Source organism: Alosa pseudoharengus, unplaced genomic scaffold (assembly GCF_046254945.1).
Source record: "Alosa pseudoharengus isolate Yale_2024_CS ecotype anadromous, Long Island Sound unplaced genomic scaffold, YU_APseudo_1.1 YU_APseudo_1.1_scf_18, whole genome shotgun sequence".
Lineage (NCBI taxonomy): Eukaryota > Metazoa > Chordata > Actinopteri > Clupeiformes > Clupeidae > Alosa > Alosa pseudoharengus.
In genome coordinates, this window is record NW_027468650.1 from 1190555 (window position 1) to 1203839 (window position 13285).

General features: G+C 41.9%; 1 protein-coding gene across 1 annotated transcript in view; it reads left to right on the plus strand.

Annotated features, from left to right (window-relative positions):
* Positions 1–3566: 3566 nt before the first annotated feature.
* Positions 3567–13285, plus strand: part of LOC143130814 (alpha-2-macroglobulin-like protein 1) — a 48738-nt gene continuing 39019 nt past the window's right edge. The window contains exons 1-6 of the mRNA XM_076290037.1: positions 3567–3585; positions 6505–7249; positions 9889–10069; positions 10165–10324; positions 11542–11594; positions 12656–12676. Of these exons, the coding sequence (XP_076146152.1) occupies positions 7167–7249; positions 9889–10069; positions 10165–10324; positions 11542–11594; positions 12656–12676 (498 nt within the window). The 5' untranslated portion in view covers positions 3567–3585; positions 6505–7166. The remainder of the gene's footprint in view (positions 3586–6504; positions 7250–9888; positions 10070–10164; positions 10325–11541; positions 11595–12655; positions 12677–13285) is intronic.

The window sequence follows — 13285 nt, forward strand, 5'->3', positions numbered from 1 at the left end:
TTGTGTATCACTGATAAATTATTATAAACAGGTGTAGTTGTGTATCACTGATGAATGATTATAAACAGGTGTAGTTGTGTGTCACTGATAAATTATTATAAACAGGTGTAGTGTCACTGATGAATGATTATAAACAGGTGTAGTTGTGTGTCACTGATAAATGATTAGAAACAGGTGTAGTATCACTGATGAATGATTATAAACAGGTGTAGTTGTGTATCACTGATAAATGATTAGAAACAGGTGTAGTTGTGTATCACTAATAAATGATTATAAACAGGTGTAGTGTCACTGATAAATGATTATAAACAGGTGTAGTATCACTGATAAATGATTATAAACAGGTGTAGTTGTGTATCACTGATAAATGATTATAAACAGGTGTAGTATCACTGATAAATAATTATAAACAGGTGTATCACTGATGAATGATTATAAACAGGTGTAGTTGTGTGTCACTGATAAATTATTATAAACAGGTGTAGTTGTGTATCACTGATAAATGATTATAAACAGGTGTAGTATCACTGATAAATGATTATAAACAGGTGTAGTTGTGTATCACTGATAAATGATTATAAACAGGTGTAGTATCACTGATAAATGATTATAAACAGGTGTAGTTGTGTGTCACTGATAAATGATTATAAACAGGTGTAGTTGTGTATCACTGATAAATGATTATAAACAGGTGCAGTATCACTGATAAATAATTATAAACAGGTGTATCACTGATGAATGATTATAAACAGGTGTAGTTGTGTGTCACTGATAAATTATTATAAACAGGTGTAGTATCACTGATAAATGATTATAAACAGGTGTAGTTGTGTATCACTGATAAATGATTAGAAACAGGTGTAGTTGTGTATCACTAATAAATGATTATAAACAGGTGTAGTGTCACTGATAAATGATTATAAACAGGTGTAGTATCACTGATGAATGATTATAAACAGGTGTAGTTGTGTATCACTGATAAATGATTATAAACAGGTGTAGTTGTGTATCACTGATAAATGATTATAAACAGGTGTAGTATCACTGATAAATAATTATAAACAGGTGTATCACTGATGAATGATTATAAACAGGTGTAGTTGTGTGTCACTGATAAATGATTATAAACAGGTGTAGTTGTGTATCACTGATAAATGATTATAAACAGGTGTAGTATCACTGATAAATGATTATAAACAGGTGTAGTTGTGTATCACTGATAAATGATTATAAACAGGTGTAGTATCACTGATAAATCATTATAAACAGGTGTAGTTGTGTGTCACTGATAAATGATTATAAACAGGTGTAGTTGTGTATCACTGATAAATGATTATAAACAGGTGCAGTATCACTGATAAATAATTATAAACAGGTGTATCACTGATGAATGATTATAAACAGGTGTAGTTGTGTGTCACTGATAAATGATTATAAACAGGTGTAGTATCACTGATAAATGATTATAAACAGGTGTAGTTGTGTATCACTGATAAATGATTATAAACAGGTGTAGTATCACTGATAAATGATTATAAACAGGTGTAGTTGTGTATCACTGATAAATGATTATAAACAGGTGTAGTTGTGTATCACTGATGAATGATTATAAACAGGTGTAGTTGTGTGTCACTGATAAAGGATTATAAACAGGTGTAGTGTCACTGATGAATGATTATAAACAGGTGTAGTTGTGTGTCACTGATAAATGATTAGAAACAGGTGTAGTATCACTGATTAATGATTATAAACAGGTGTAGTTGTGTATCACTGATAAATGATTAGAAACAGGTGTAGTTGTGTATCACTAATACATGATTATAAACAGGTGTAGTGTCACTGATAAATGATTATAAACAGGTGTAGTATCACTGATAAACAGGTGTAGTTGTGTATCACTGATAAATGATTATAAACAGGTGTAGTTGTGTGTCACTGATAAATGATTATAAACAGGTGTAGTTGTGTATCACTGATAAATGATTATAAACAGGTGTAGTATCACTGATAAATAATTATAAACAGGTGTATCACTGATGAATGATTATAAACAGATGTAGTTGTGTGTCACTGATAAATGATTATAAACAGGTGTAGTTGTGTATCACTGATAAATGATTATAAACAGGTGTAGTATCACTGATAAATGATTATAAACAGGTGTAGTTGTGTGTCACTGATAAATGATTATAAACAGGTGTAGTTGTGTATCACTGATAAATGATTATAAACAGGTGTAGTATCACTGATAAATAATTATAAACAGGTGTAGTATCACTGATGAATGATTATAAACAGGTGTAGTTGTGTGTCACTGATAAATTATTATAAACAGGTGTAGTTGTGTGTCACTGATAAATTATTATAAACAGGTGTAGTATCACTGATGAATGATTATAAACAGGTGTAGTTGTGTGTCACTGATAAATTATTATAAACAGGTGTAGTTGTGTGTCACTGATAAATTATTATAAACAGGTGTAGGATCACTGATGAATGATTATAAACAGGTGTAGTTGTGTATCACTGATAAATGATTATAAACAGGTGTAGTTGTGTGTCACTGATAAATGATTATAAACAGGTGTAGTATCACTGATAAATGATTATAAACAGGTGTAGTTGTGTGTCACTGATAAATGATTATAAACAGGTGTAGTATCACTGATAAATGATTATAAACAGGTGTAGTGTTAGAGTGTATGTTTACTGTGTATCCATTCCATGACGAGAATATGTTCTAACTAACACACTGTAGGAGCGAGTTGAAAGCGTACTCAAGTAGGAGGTCAAACAGATCTTTGCCACCATTTACTGGATTCACTCCCCCTACGCTACTCTACCCTACGCTACGCTACCCTATGCTACCCTACACTACACTACGCTACCCTATGCTACCCTACCCTACGCTACCCTATGCTACGCTACCCTACCCTACCCTACGCTACGCTACCCTATGCTACGACCGGAACAGGTGCTGCTGTTCATTTACATATATAAACATAAAATCTCAAAAACTTGTAATACATTTTTTCTTTGGTATGATGTCATTAATCAACTGTAGAAGTTTCATAGTGATATAAATTAAGCCCCCCCCCCCCCTCCCCCTATTACTTAGAGTGTTGAGCACAACTTTGGCCTTTAATCTAAAAAAATAATCTAAAAAAAATATGTTCCACTCCATCTTCGGCGGAAGAATTTTAGTATATGATTCAAGAGGGTATTAGGACCAATAAAAACTATAAGGCATTTCTGTTGCAATTTTCTTTTTGGGCTAGATTGACTGGCCTAATAGGCCTATTCTAACTTTCGCACTGCACCATGGACTTCTCTCCGTCATTCACACACACAGAACACAAACACGCTGAATTAAATGCCCAAGGCTGCACATGTCATTTTACATTAAGTCGTCCACTCTCAAGTGAAGGGAATACATTTCTTGCACATCAGACAGCCAGTAAGTCTCGCAGAGAAGGACGTTGCTGAGCACGCCCACATTCCGTTTTTCTAATGTGGCGCAGGCGCAACACAGCACTGAACACTTGGCAGACGCGGTCCCGTTCCCCAACGCCGCACTCTCTACAGGTGAGACTCTCTACACGTTCAACTTCAGGCTCTGCCGCGGTGCGACGCCAGCCTCATAGATATTGGAGCCTATCAGGTAAAGCATACTTCAGGCTCACTCGGGAAAAGTCGGTAAATAGTTTGATAAAACAATTCACATTGTGGATTTCATAATTGTGATATGTAGATGGAATAGACGCATTAACATTAATTTATCTGGACCACAAACGAGCGCTTTCCTTTATAATTTACATTAAATCCGTCCAAATGTTTGGGAAAGTTGTTGCGTTGTGTTCAGCCGCGCAAGAGGGGCGATGTGGAGGCGTTTACCTGCATGCTGGTTAACTCGGTGTCCTCAGACTGCGCAGTAAAGCCTGCCCTCCGTAGGCCTCCGAAAACCTCGCGGACATGTTGAGATGGGGTGGGGGCAAGGAGATTCAAATGGAGAAGTTTATGTTTGCGAGCTTTAACAATTTAAAACCCAACGGTTTATCCACCGTGGTTACTTTTATCTCTGCAGAATCTTTAAAAAGTAAGCTACTACCAGTCAGCCATTCAAGTCCTTTGTGTATCTTTATGTTACAATCCTGGTCCTTTTTGGGACAAAAGTAGGCCAAGTCATCCCACGCAGCTATTGATATCTGACCACACGCTGACAGGAATCCGATTGGCATGATTGCATTCATTCGTGAACAAACGTTACACTACCAGCACACACATGTTTATTACATTAAGCACATTGGAGGCTCCACTTACATAGATAGATAGATAGATAGATACTTTATTGATCCCCGAGGGAAAATTCAACTTATTTACCATGATCCCTAGCCTGGCGAGCCAGACCCACATTAAAATGTAGGGTCTGGGCACTCACCGTTGGCAGTGCTCAGTCCGAGGGGCGGGATAATCAGTTGTCTTTCAAATTCCCTCTGCACGCAATAGGACGCAATAGGATATTTGTTTTCAAGTAGCAGGGAATTCAAGCCAAACCGTTGCAACTCTGCCATCAATCATTATGTTAAGCCCACCAAACGACTCTATACACAATTTCAATGCCCTGATTAAGTTTCGATTTCTGGAACTCACAAGCCAACAGAGAGTTGCTAGACTAGCCCTGGCAGCAAATGTAATTGCCGCTAGGGGCGCGTCTAGATTTCTAGGCTATGATCCCCCTAACTGAGTGATTTTCAACCAGTGTGCCGTGAGAGATCTGGTGTACCGCGGGAAATTGTCCAATTTAACTTAATTGGTCCTTAACATTAACTATTTAGTTGTTGCAAAGTAGGCTAAGATATTGTTGAGTAGGCTATCTGTGCCTGCAATGTAGCCTTGAGAACTGGGGCCAAAATGGATATTAGAAAGCTAGATACGCATTTGGCTCTAGAACATAATCATGATATGGCGGCGACAATCAAGGCCAAAGAAGTATGGAGCTAAATTTGTCTCAATAATATTTGTATATGTGCAGAGGGGTATCCACAAATATTTCTTGATTTGCATGTATGTTTTGATATCTACAAATAAAAAAAAATAATATTTGTAACTTGTATATTGATTTTTACAAATATAGATGTGCATTTGTAACTAAAATGCCATTTATAAAACCGAAAATTTCATTTGTGAAATGTGATTCTGCATTTGTGGATCACCAGCACACGCATTCTTCGCTTTCCAAAGTTACGTGTTTTTGAGACGTTCTTCACATGAAGTCACACAAATCCACACATAAATAGGCCTACTTTAATTTACCGGCACACAGAAATCGCAATCCAGTAGATGGTGACATCCACAAATATTTCTTGACCTTGCATTCGTGTTTTGACACATCAAATATGATTTTGACAATCATATTTATAACTTGTAAATTGGTTTTCACAATTGTAGATGTGTTTGTAAATGAAATGGCATTGGTAAAACTGAAAATTGCCTTTGTGAAATCTAATTTTGCATTTGTGGATCACCAGCACACACAGTTTTCGTTTTCGCATTTGTGGATCAGCATTTGTGGATCAGCATTTGTGGATCACGTATTTTTGAGACAAACTTTGCGGCAGAAAAGCCACCCAGATCCACAAGTAGCCTGCTGACACTTTCTAATCCAGTAGATGGCAGTGTTGTTCTATGGGACTCATAACCAACGATTCTTTGCTCATAACACACAGAGCTAGCGAACCTAGTTCTTAAATCTAACAAGTTATGCCTTTTACAACAAGCTTTTTGATGGATAAGTGGTGTTTAATTTCCATAATCTTTGTTTAGTAAACACATAAAACTGTCAGTTTGCAAGCGAAATCAAGAATTACGATCTTTGAGTTTGAGTTTGAGAAATATTTGTGGATCCCCCTCTGCGCTTACATGTATACAAATATTATTGAGACAAATTTAGCTCCATAAAGAAGCAACAGGTGTCTGATTGACGGCAAGTGTCTACACGACTCTGGGTTTTTTGAAACCGGTGAATTTATTTGATCGGTTAATGGCCTTCTTACACCAAACAACTTTGACAAGATTTGGGAAAGATTCTTAAGAGTGGCGTCTTTTGAATGAAGCTTGAATGGGAGGCATTAGTTAAAAGACTACAATCTTTCAAGAATCTTTCCCAAATCTTGTCAAAGTTGTTTGGTGTAAGATGGCCATTAGGTGTTTGCCTCAAGCAATATGACCGCCGATGACGGCGATAGATAAGTAGGCCTAGGCCTATACTTGAAAAGGAAAAATGCAGAATCTGAACTGATCTGTAAACAAATGAGATTACACTGTGTGTAATTCTGTTACATTTTTAGTTGATGGTGTGCTGCTGTACAAGGCCTTCGTATACCAGGGGCCTCCACTCATCACCAAGATCAAAAAGGAACTGGATCACCTTTTAAAGGTGATTGTACTGTTCTCATCTAGCATGAAACAGCAAGTTAAACTCGTTTCCTCATTATCTTCCCCAAGGAACAGGCAGAGTGTCGTGTTTGGACGAATTTAATGAAGAAAAGGTAAAACTGCAATAAATACAAATTACACAGGTAAGTATAACATGCTACAAATTATAGGATAACTTCTTTCTTTTACAGGTTATGCTAATCTTTTAGCCTTTCAGGTAAGTATACTTCTAAATAACCAAATCAAGTAGTCACATAAAATAACTAACTTTCCTTTTCTATTTTCTTACAGGTTTATCAATAAACTTACTGGCTTTGCCGCAAGAAAACCCCAGGATTAGATGTGCAGGGCAAACATAACATCCATCTGCTGTGTCATTTCATGTGCCTTTTCTGTCTCTAATCAAACTAAAATGGCTGCCTTCCTTTACCTTAACAGGAACTAGAGGTCACAGGTCAAATAACAAAGTCTTCAACTTAAGAGTCCTTTTACAAAATAAGTTTTCCTTCCCCTTACATTACAGTGATGCTGCTCTCTGATGTTGCCCTGATGAACTCAGGAAAGGTCATAGGTCATACTATCTACATGGTAATGTGGGGAAATGTTTGTTTGTGTGGAGACTGAAGTCCAGCACACCGAGGACATCCATGCCTCCCTCTCCCTCTGTCCGCACAGCAGCAGGAGCATCAGGCTGAGTTAAGAGCGTGTTCAGTTAAGAGAATCAGCGCAGAATGGCCCTCACCAGGATCCTGATTGCTGGAGGGCTGCTACTCTGCCTCTACACACTCTGCTCCTCCACAGCAACGCCAGAGCCGTGAGTGTATATATATACACACACACACATACATACACACACACACACACACACACAGCAACACCAGAGCCGTGAGTGTATATATATATATATATACACACACACACACACAGCAACGCCAGAGCCTAGAGTATACACCCCCCCCCCACACACACACACCGCAACGCCAGAGCCGTAAGTATACACCCCCCCCACACACACACACACACACACACACACACAGCAACGCCAGAGCCGTGAGTGTATATATACACACACACACACACACACACATACACACACACACACACACACAGCAACACCAGAGCCGTGAGTATACCCCCCCCCCCCCCCCCCCCCCACACACACACACACACACACCGCAACGCCAGAGCCGTGAGTATACACCCCCCCCCCACACACACACACACACACACCGCAACGCCAGAGCCGTGAGTGTATATATATACACATACACACACACACACACACACACACAGCAACACCAGAGCCGTGAGTATACACCCCCCCCCCCCACACACACACACACACACCGCAACGCCAGAGCCGTGAGTGTATATATATACACATACACACACACACACACACACACAGCAACACCAGAGCCGTGAGTATACACCCCCCCCCCCCACACACACACACACACCGCAACGCCAGAGCCGTGAGTATACACCCCCCCCCCCCACACACACACACACACCGCAACGCCAGAGCCGTGAGTATACACCCCCCGCCCCACACACACACACACACACCGCAACGCCAGAGCCGTGAGTATACACACCCCTCGCCCACACAGATCACCTCTCGTACCTCCACACAGATCACCCCCCTCCACACAGATCACCCCCCTCCACACAGATCACCCCCCTCCACACAGATCACTCCTCTCCACACAGATCACTCCTCTCGGATCACTCCTCTCCACACAGATCACTCCTCTCGTACCTCCTGCTGAGGCTAGCAAGGGGCATCTATCAGGTGGAGAGGGTAGTGGGGGCATCTATCAGATGGAGGGGGTAGTGGAAACCAATTGAGAGATAAAGGACTATAATAAAATATATGCTTTGTGGTTCCCTTTTGGAGGTGGGATGTGTAGTCTTTGGTTCCGTGTAGTGCTAGGCGGTATCACCAAAAATGTATATGACGGTTTCACGGTATATGACGGTATTTTTTTTTTTCATGCCTAATCAGGTGTTTAGCATTTTCTACTGAACAGAACAGAATTCATGTGGATGTCTTGTTAGCCAACCATGACAGTCAGGATCTCTGCTAGTCAGCTAGTATTGTTCAGTTCATGTCTAGAACATGCTTTACTTGCTACCTGGATAATTTTAGCGAATATTTTTAAGGTGAGATGAAAGATCGCCTACTAGCCAAATAGTTACAGCTGTGGAACAATCTCTGTGGAAACTATAGAAATTTCGTGCCGGGAAATCCCATAAAGTTTTTCCTTAACTAAGGAAACCATTTAAGGTATTCTGTGCAACACCCTTAAATAAATCCCTTACCCTTTACTTTTTGGGGGCAGCCGTGGCCTACTGGTTAGCTCTTCGGACTTGTAACCGGAGGGTTGCCGGTTCGAACCCTGACCAATAGGCACGGCTGAAGTGCCCTTGAGCAAGGCACCTAACCCCTCACTGCTCCCTGAGCGCCGCTGTTGTAGCAGGCAGCTCACTGCGCCGGGATTAGTGTGTGCTTCACCTCACTGTGTGCTCACTGTGTGCTGAGTGTGTTTCACTAATTCACGGATTGGGATAAATGCAGAGACCAAATTTCCCTCACGGGATCAAAAGAGTATATATACTTATACTTATACCTAAGGAGAAATTAAGCCTTAAGGGTCGTTGAACATTGAAACAGGGGTCCTGTCTGAAACAGTGTCGTGCGGTGCAGCGTTCCAAACGTTGTCTAATCAAATGCTCCGGTATGGCGGTATATCAAACATTCATATCATAACGAAAATATACACCGGTATTCTGTGTGAACCGATATACCGCCCAGCACTAGTTCCATGTATACTGCAGGTGAGCTATCTCCTCATTTGCAAGCATGAGTGGCATTAAAACATCCCCTTGGTCCTGGGCTTGCCAACCTTTTTTGGCAGGTAAGCCTATTTTGATGTCACAAAATGTTGGCGACCCATACTCATTCACAATATGAGCGCGCATCTCATCTCTGGTGTAACATCCAGTCGAGAGCAGTACTTTGATTTTTAAGCACATCAATCAAATATATCGCGCTGTCTTAAGTTTATTTTTACGTTGCTAGATTGTAATGAACAATCCATGCTAGTTTCAAGAGGTTTTTATAAATATATATTCTTATGTAACATGCTAGTACATTTTAAGATGCCTTATACTCAGCCGACCCCATTTGAATTTCAGGCGACATGGGGTCCTGACCCCAAGGTTGGAAAACGATGCCTTAATCATTTAATGGTCATGTAATCTGTACGAATGCTCAGAGGGAGTGTGGGGAAACGTATTGCTGTAATCTGTACGAATGCTCAGAGGGGGTGTGGGGAAACACATTGCTGTAATCTGTACGAATGCTCAGAGGGGGTGTGGGGAAACACATTGCTGTAATCTGTACGAATGCTCAGAGGGGGTGTGGGGAAACACCTTGCATCTCTGTAGGTCGTTCCTGGTGACCTTCCCTGCCCAGATGAGGTCAGCATCCGAAGCCAAACTGTGTGCCAGCCTCCAGAGTCCTAATGAGACTCTGCGCATGTCCATATATCTGACCAGCGGAGACGAGAAGAAGATGCTGCACCAGGAGACCTCAGACACAGACTTCCACCGCTGCGTCCACTTCCAGGTCAGTAGCTCACCTGCAGGGCAGGGGCCAGGTACATACACACCTGGAGAGCAGGGGCCAGGTTATTTAACCAGGTTATTTTTGTTATTTAACAGGCCCCATCGGTAAATAAAGACTCTGTGCAGAGTATCAAAGTAGAGGTCGAGGGTCGTACATCTCACTGGACTTCAGAGAGTCGGGTGAAGTTCAGGCCAAAACCTGATCCCGTGACCTTCATCCAGACAGATAAACCCATATACAGCCCAGGCCAAACAGGTACGTCCTCCTATAGACGCTTGATACAGCCCAGGTACGTCCTCCTATAGACGCTTGCATATACAGCCCAGGCCAAACAGGTACGTCCTCCTATAGACGCTTGCATATACAGCCCAGGCCAAACAGGTACGTCCTCCTATAGACGCTTGCATATACAGCCCAGGCCAAACAGGTACGTCCTCCTATAGATGCTTGCATATACAGCCCAGGCCAAACAGGTACGTCCTCCTATAGACACTTGCATATACAGCCCAGGTCAAACAGGTACGTCCTCCTATAGACGCTTGCATTTCCAGCCCAGGCCAAACGGGTACGTCCTCCTATAGACGCTTGCATATACAGCCCAGGTACGTCCTCCTATAGACGCTTGATACAGCCCAGGCCAAACAGGTACGTCCTCCTATAGACGCTTGATACAGCCCAGGCCAAACAGGTACGTCCTCCTATAGACGCTTGATACAGCCCAGGTCAAACAGGTATGTCCTCCTATAGACGCTTGCATATACAGCCCAGGCCAAACAGGTACGTCCTCCTATAGACGCTTGATACAGCCCAGGCCAAACAGGTACGTCCTCCTATAGACGCTTGCATATACAGCCCAGGCCAAACAGGTACGTCCTCCTATAGACGCTTGCATATACAGCCCAGGCCAAACAGGTACGTCCTCCTATAGACACTTGCATATACAGCCCAGGTCAAACAGGTACGTCCTCCTATAGACGCTTGATACAGCCCAGGTCAAACAGGTACGTCCTCCTATAGACGCTTGCATATACAGCCCAGGCCAAACAGGTACGTCCTCCTATAGACGCTTGATACAGCCCAGGTATGTCCTCCTATAGACGCTTGCATGTACAGCCCAGGCCAAACAGGTACATCCTCCTATAGACGCTTGCATATACAGCCCAGGTATGTCCTCCTATAGATGCTTGATACAGCCCAGGCCAAACAGGTACGTCCTCCTATAGACGCTTGCATGTACAGCCCAGGCCAAACAGGTACATCCTCCTATAGACGCTTGCATATACAGCCCAGGTATGTCCTCCTATAGATGCTTGATACAGCCCAGGCCAAACAGGTACGTCCTCCTATAGACGCTTGCATGTACAGCCCAGGTACGTCCTCCTATAGACGCTTGCATGTGGTCGCAGAGTCAGTTGTAAACACCCAGATGGTCCAGTTCGAGGTCTGATTCTAACTCTGATTCTCACTTGCAGTGCATTTCAGAGTGGTTACCATGGATACAGAGTTCATTCCCCTTCAGCAGAAGGTGAGTCCTGCTGAGTTTTCTGACTGTTTGTGTAGTGAGGTAGACGTCCTCTAAGGAGCTGTACTGTAGTGAGGTAGACGTCCTCTAAGGAGCTGTACTGTAGTGAGGTAGACGTCCTCTAAGGAGCTGTACTGTAGTGAAGTAGACGTCCTCTGAGGTAGACGTCCCCTCAGGAGCTGTACTGTAGTGAGGTAGACGTCCTCTACGGAGCTGTACTGTAGTGAAGTAGACGTCCTCTGAGGTAGACGTCCTCTAAGGAGCTGTACTGTAGTGAAGTAGACGTCCTCTACGGAGCTGTACTGTAGTGAAGTAGACGTCCCCTCAGGGACTTGTGTAGTGAGGTAGGCGTCCTCTCACCATCCAAAACAAAAAACACGAGCTCCATGACGCGCAGCCTTTATTTACTTTACTTCCTATAGCAGGATTTAGTATACATCTATTAAGTAGCGCATTCTAGTCGCCTCCGCTAATACGATTAATGATCTGCCATTCACAGTGGGGCATGTTCTTCCCTGCACACATGTAAAACATGTTCAGCCTACATTTATTCTGCCTCTCATTGGTGCTTAATGGTGTCTGTTAGTCACTTGGGGCGGAGCAAACCAGAAGTCTGGGTATTTCTCATATGCATGTTTCTGATATTCTAATTGACACATACTGCCCATGTTCTGCTCTTGACTTTAAAATAAGAAATGCCAGATTTTGAAGCTGCTCTGCCTGAAGCTCATAACTGCCTACCTGGCATGTGAATTACTTTAGTCAACGGAAATGTACGTGTGTGGGCTGAATCTCTTAGCTGAGTGCTTTTTGCTCATATTGGGGAGTTTGGCCCTCTCTCTCTGAGGCGTAATTCAACATACAAACTGAATATCTGTGGCTCCCTCTACTGGTAGGTCATGGTAACTAACTCCCAACAGCTCGGAGCAGTTCCATGCACTGCTATGTAATCACCATCCATTCCAAATATTCTCCTCTCTAGTGCTTTATAGTGTTGGTTTTTAAACACAATCATCATTTAAATATAGATAAAAGCACTAATCATTTCTCTTCTGTCTCCACAGTACAGCCTGGTGACACTTCAGGTGTGTACATAATGGTGTTTTATAAATGTATAAGTATGTATATATACTTTTTTGATCCCGTGAGGGAAATTTGGTCTCTGCATTTAACACAAACAGTTAAACACACACAGCACACAGTGAACACACAGTGAGGTGAAGCACACACTAATCCCGGCGCAGTGAGCTGCCTGCATCAACAGCGGCGCTCGGGGAGCAGTGAGGGGTTAGGTGCTCAAGGGCACTTCAGCCGTGCCTACTGGTCGGGGCTCAAACCGGCAACCCTCCGGTTACAAGTCCAGAGTGCTAACCAGTGGGCCATGGCTGCCCCTCAATGTGATGATAATGATAATTATATTATGTTTATCTAATTTACTAATATTTACTAATGATAATTATATTATATTTATCTATCTTGCGTGCCTTTATGTTTACTCCCCCACACCATGCTGTGTTTCTCCCTCGGAATTATTCTGTAGATTAATACAGTAGTCATCTCATATTCCACTTGAAAATATCCTTTATTAAATATCCTTTATTAAATGTCTTTGAACTTGACCATACATATTGTGTGAGTCTAAGGAAAAGGTGCTTGTAGACTGAAATTGCAACAGCAGCACAAGTTTTAGAGTT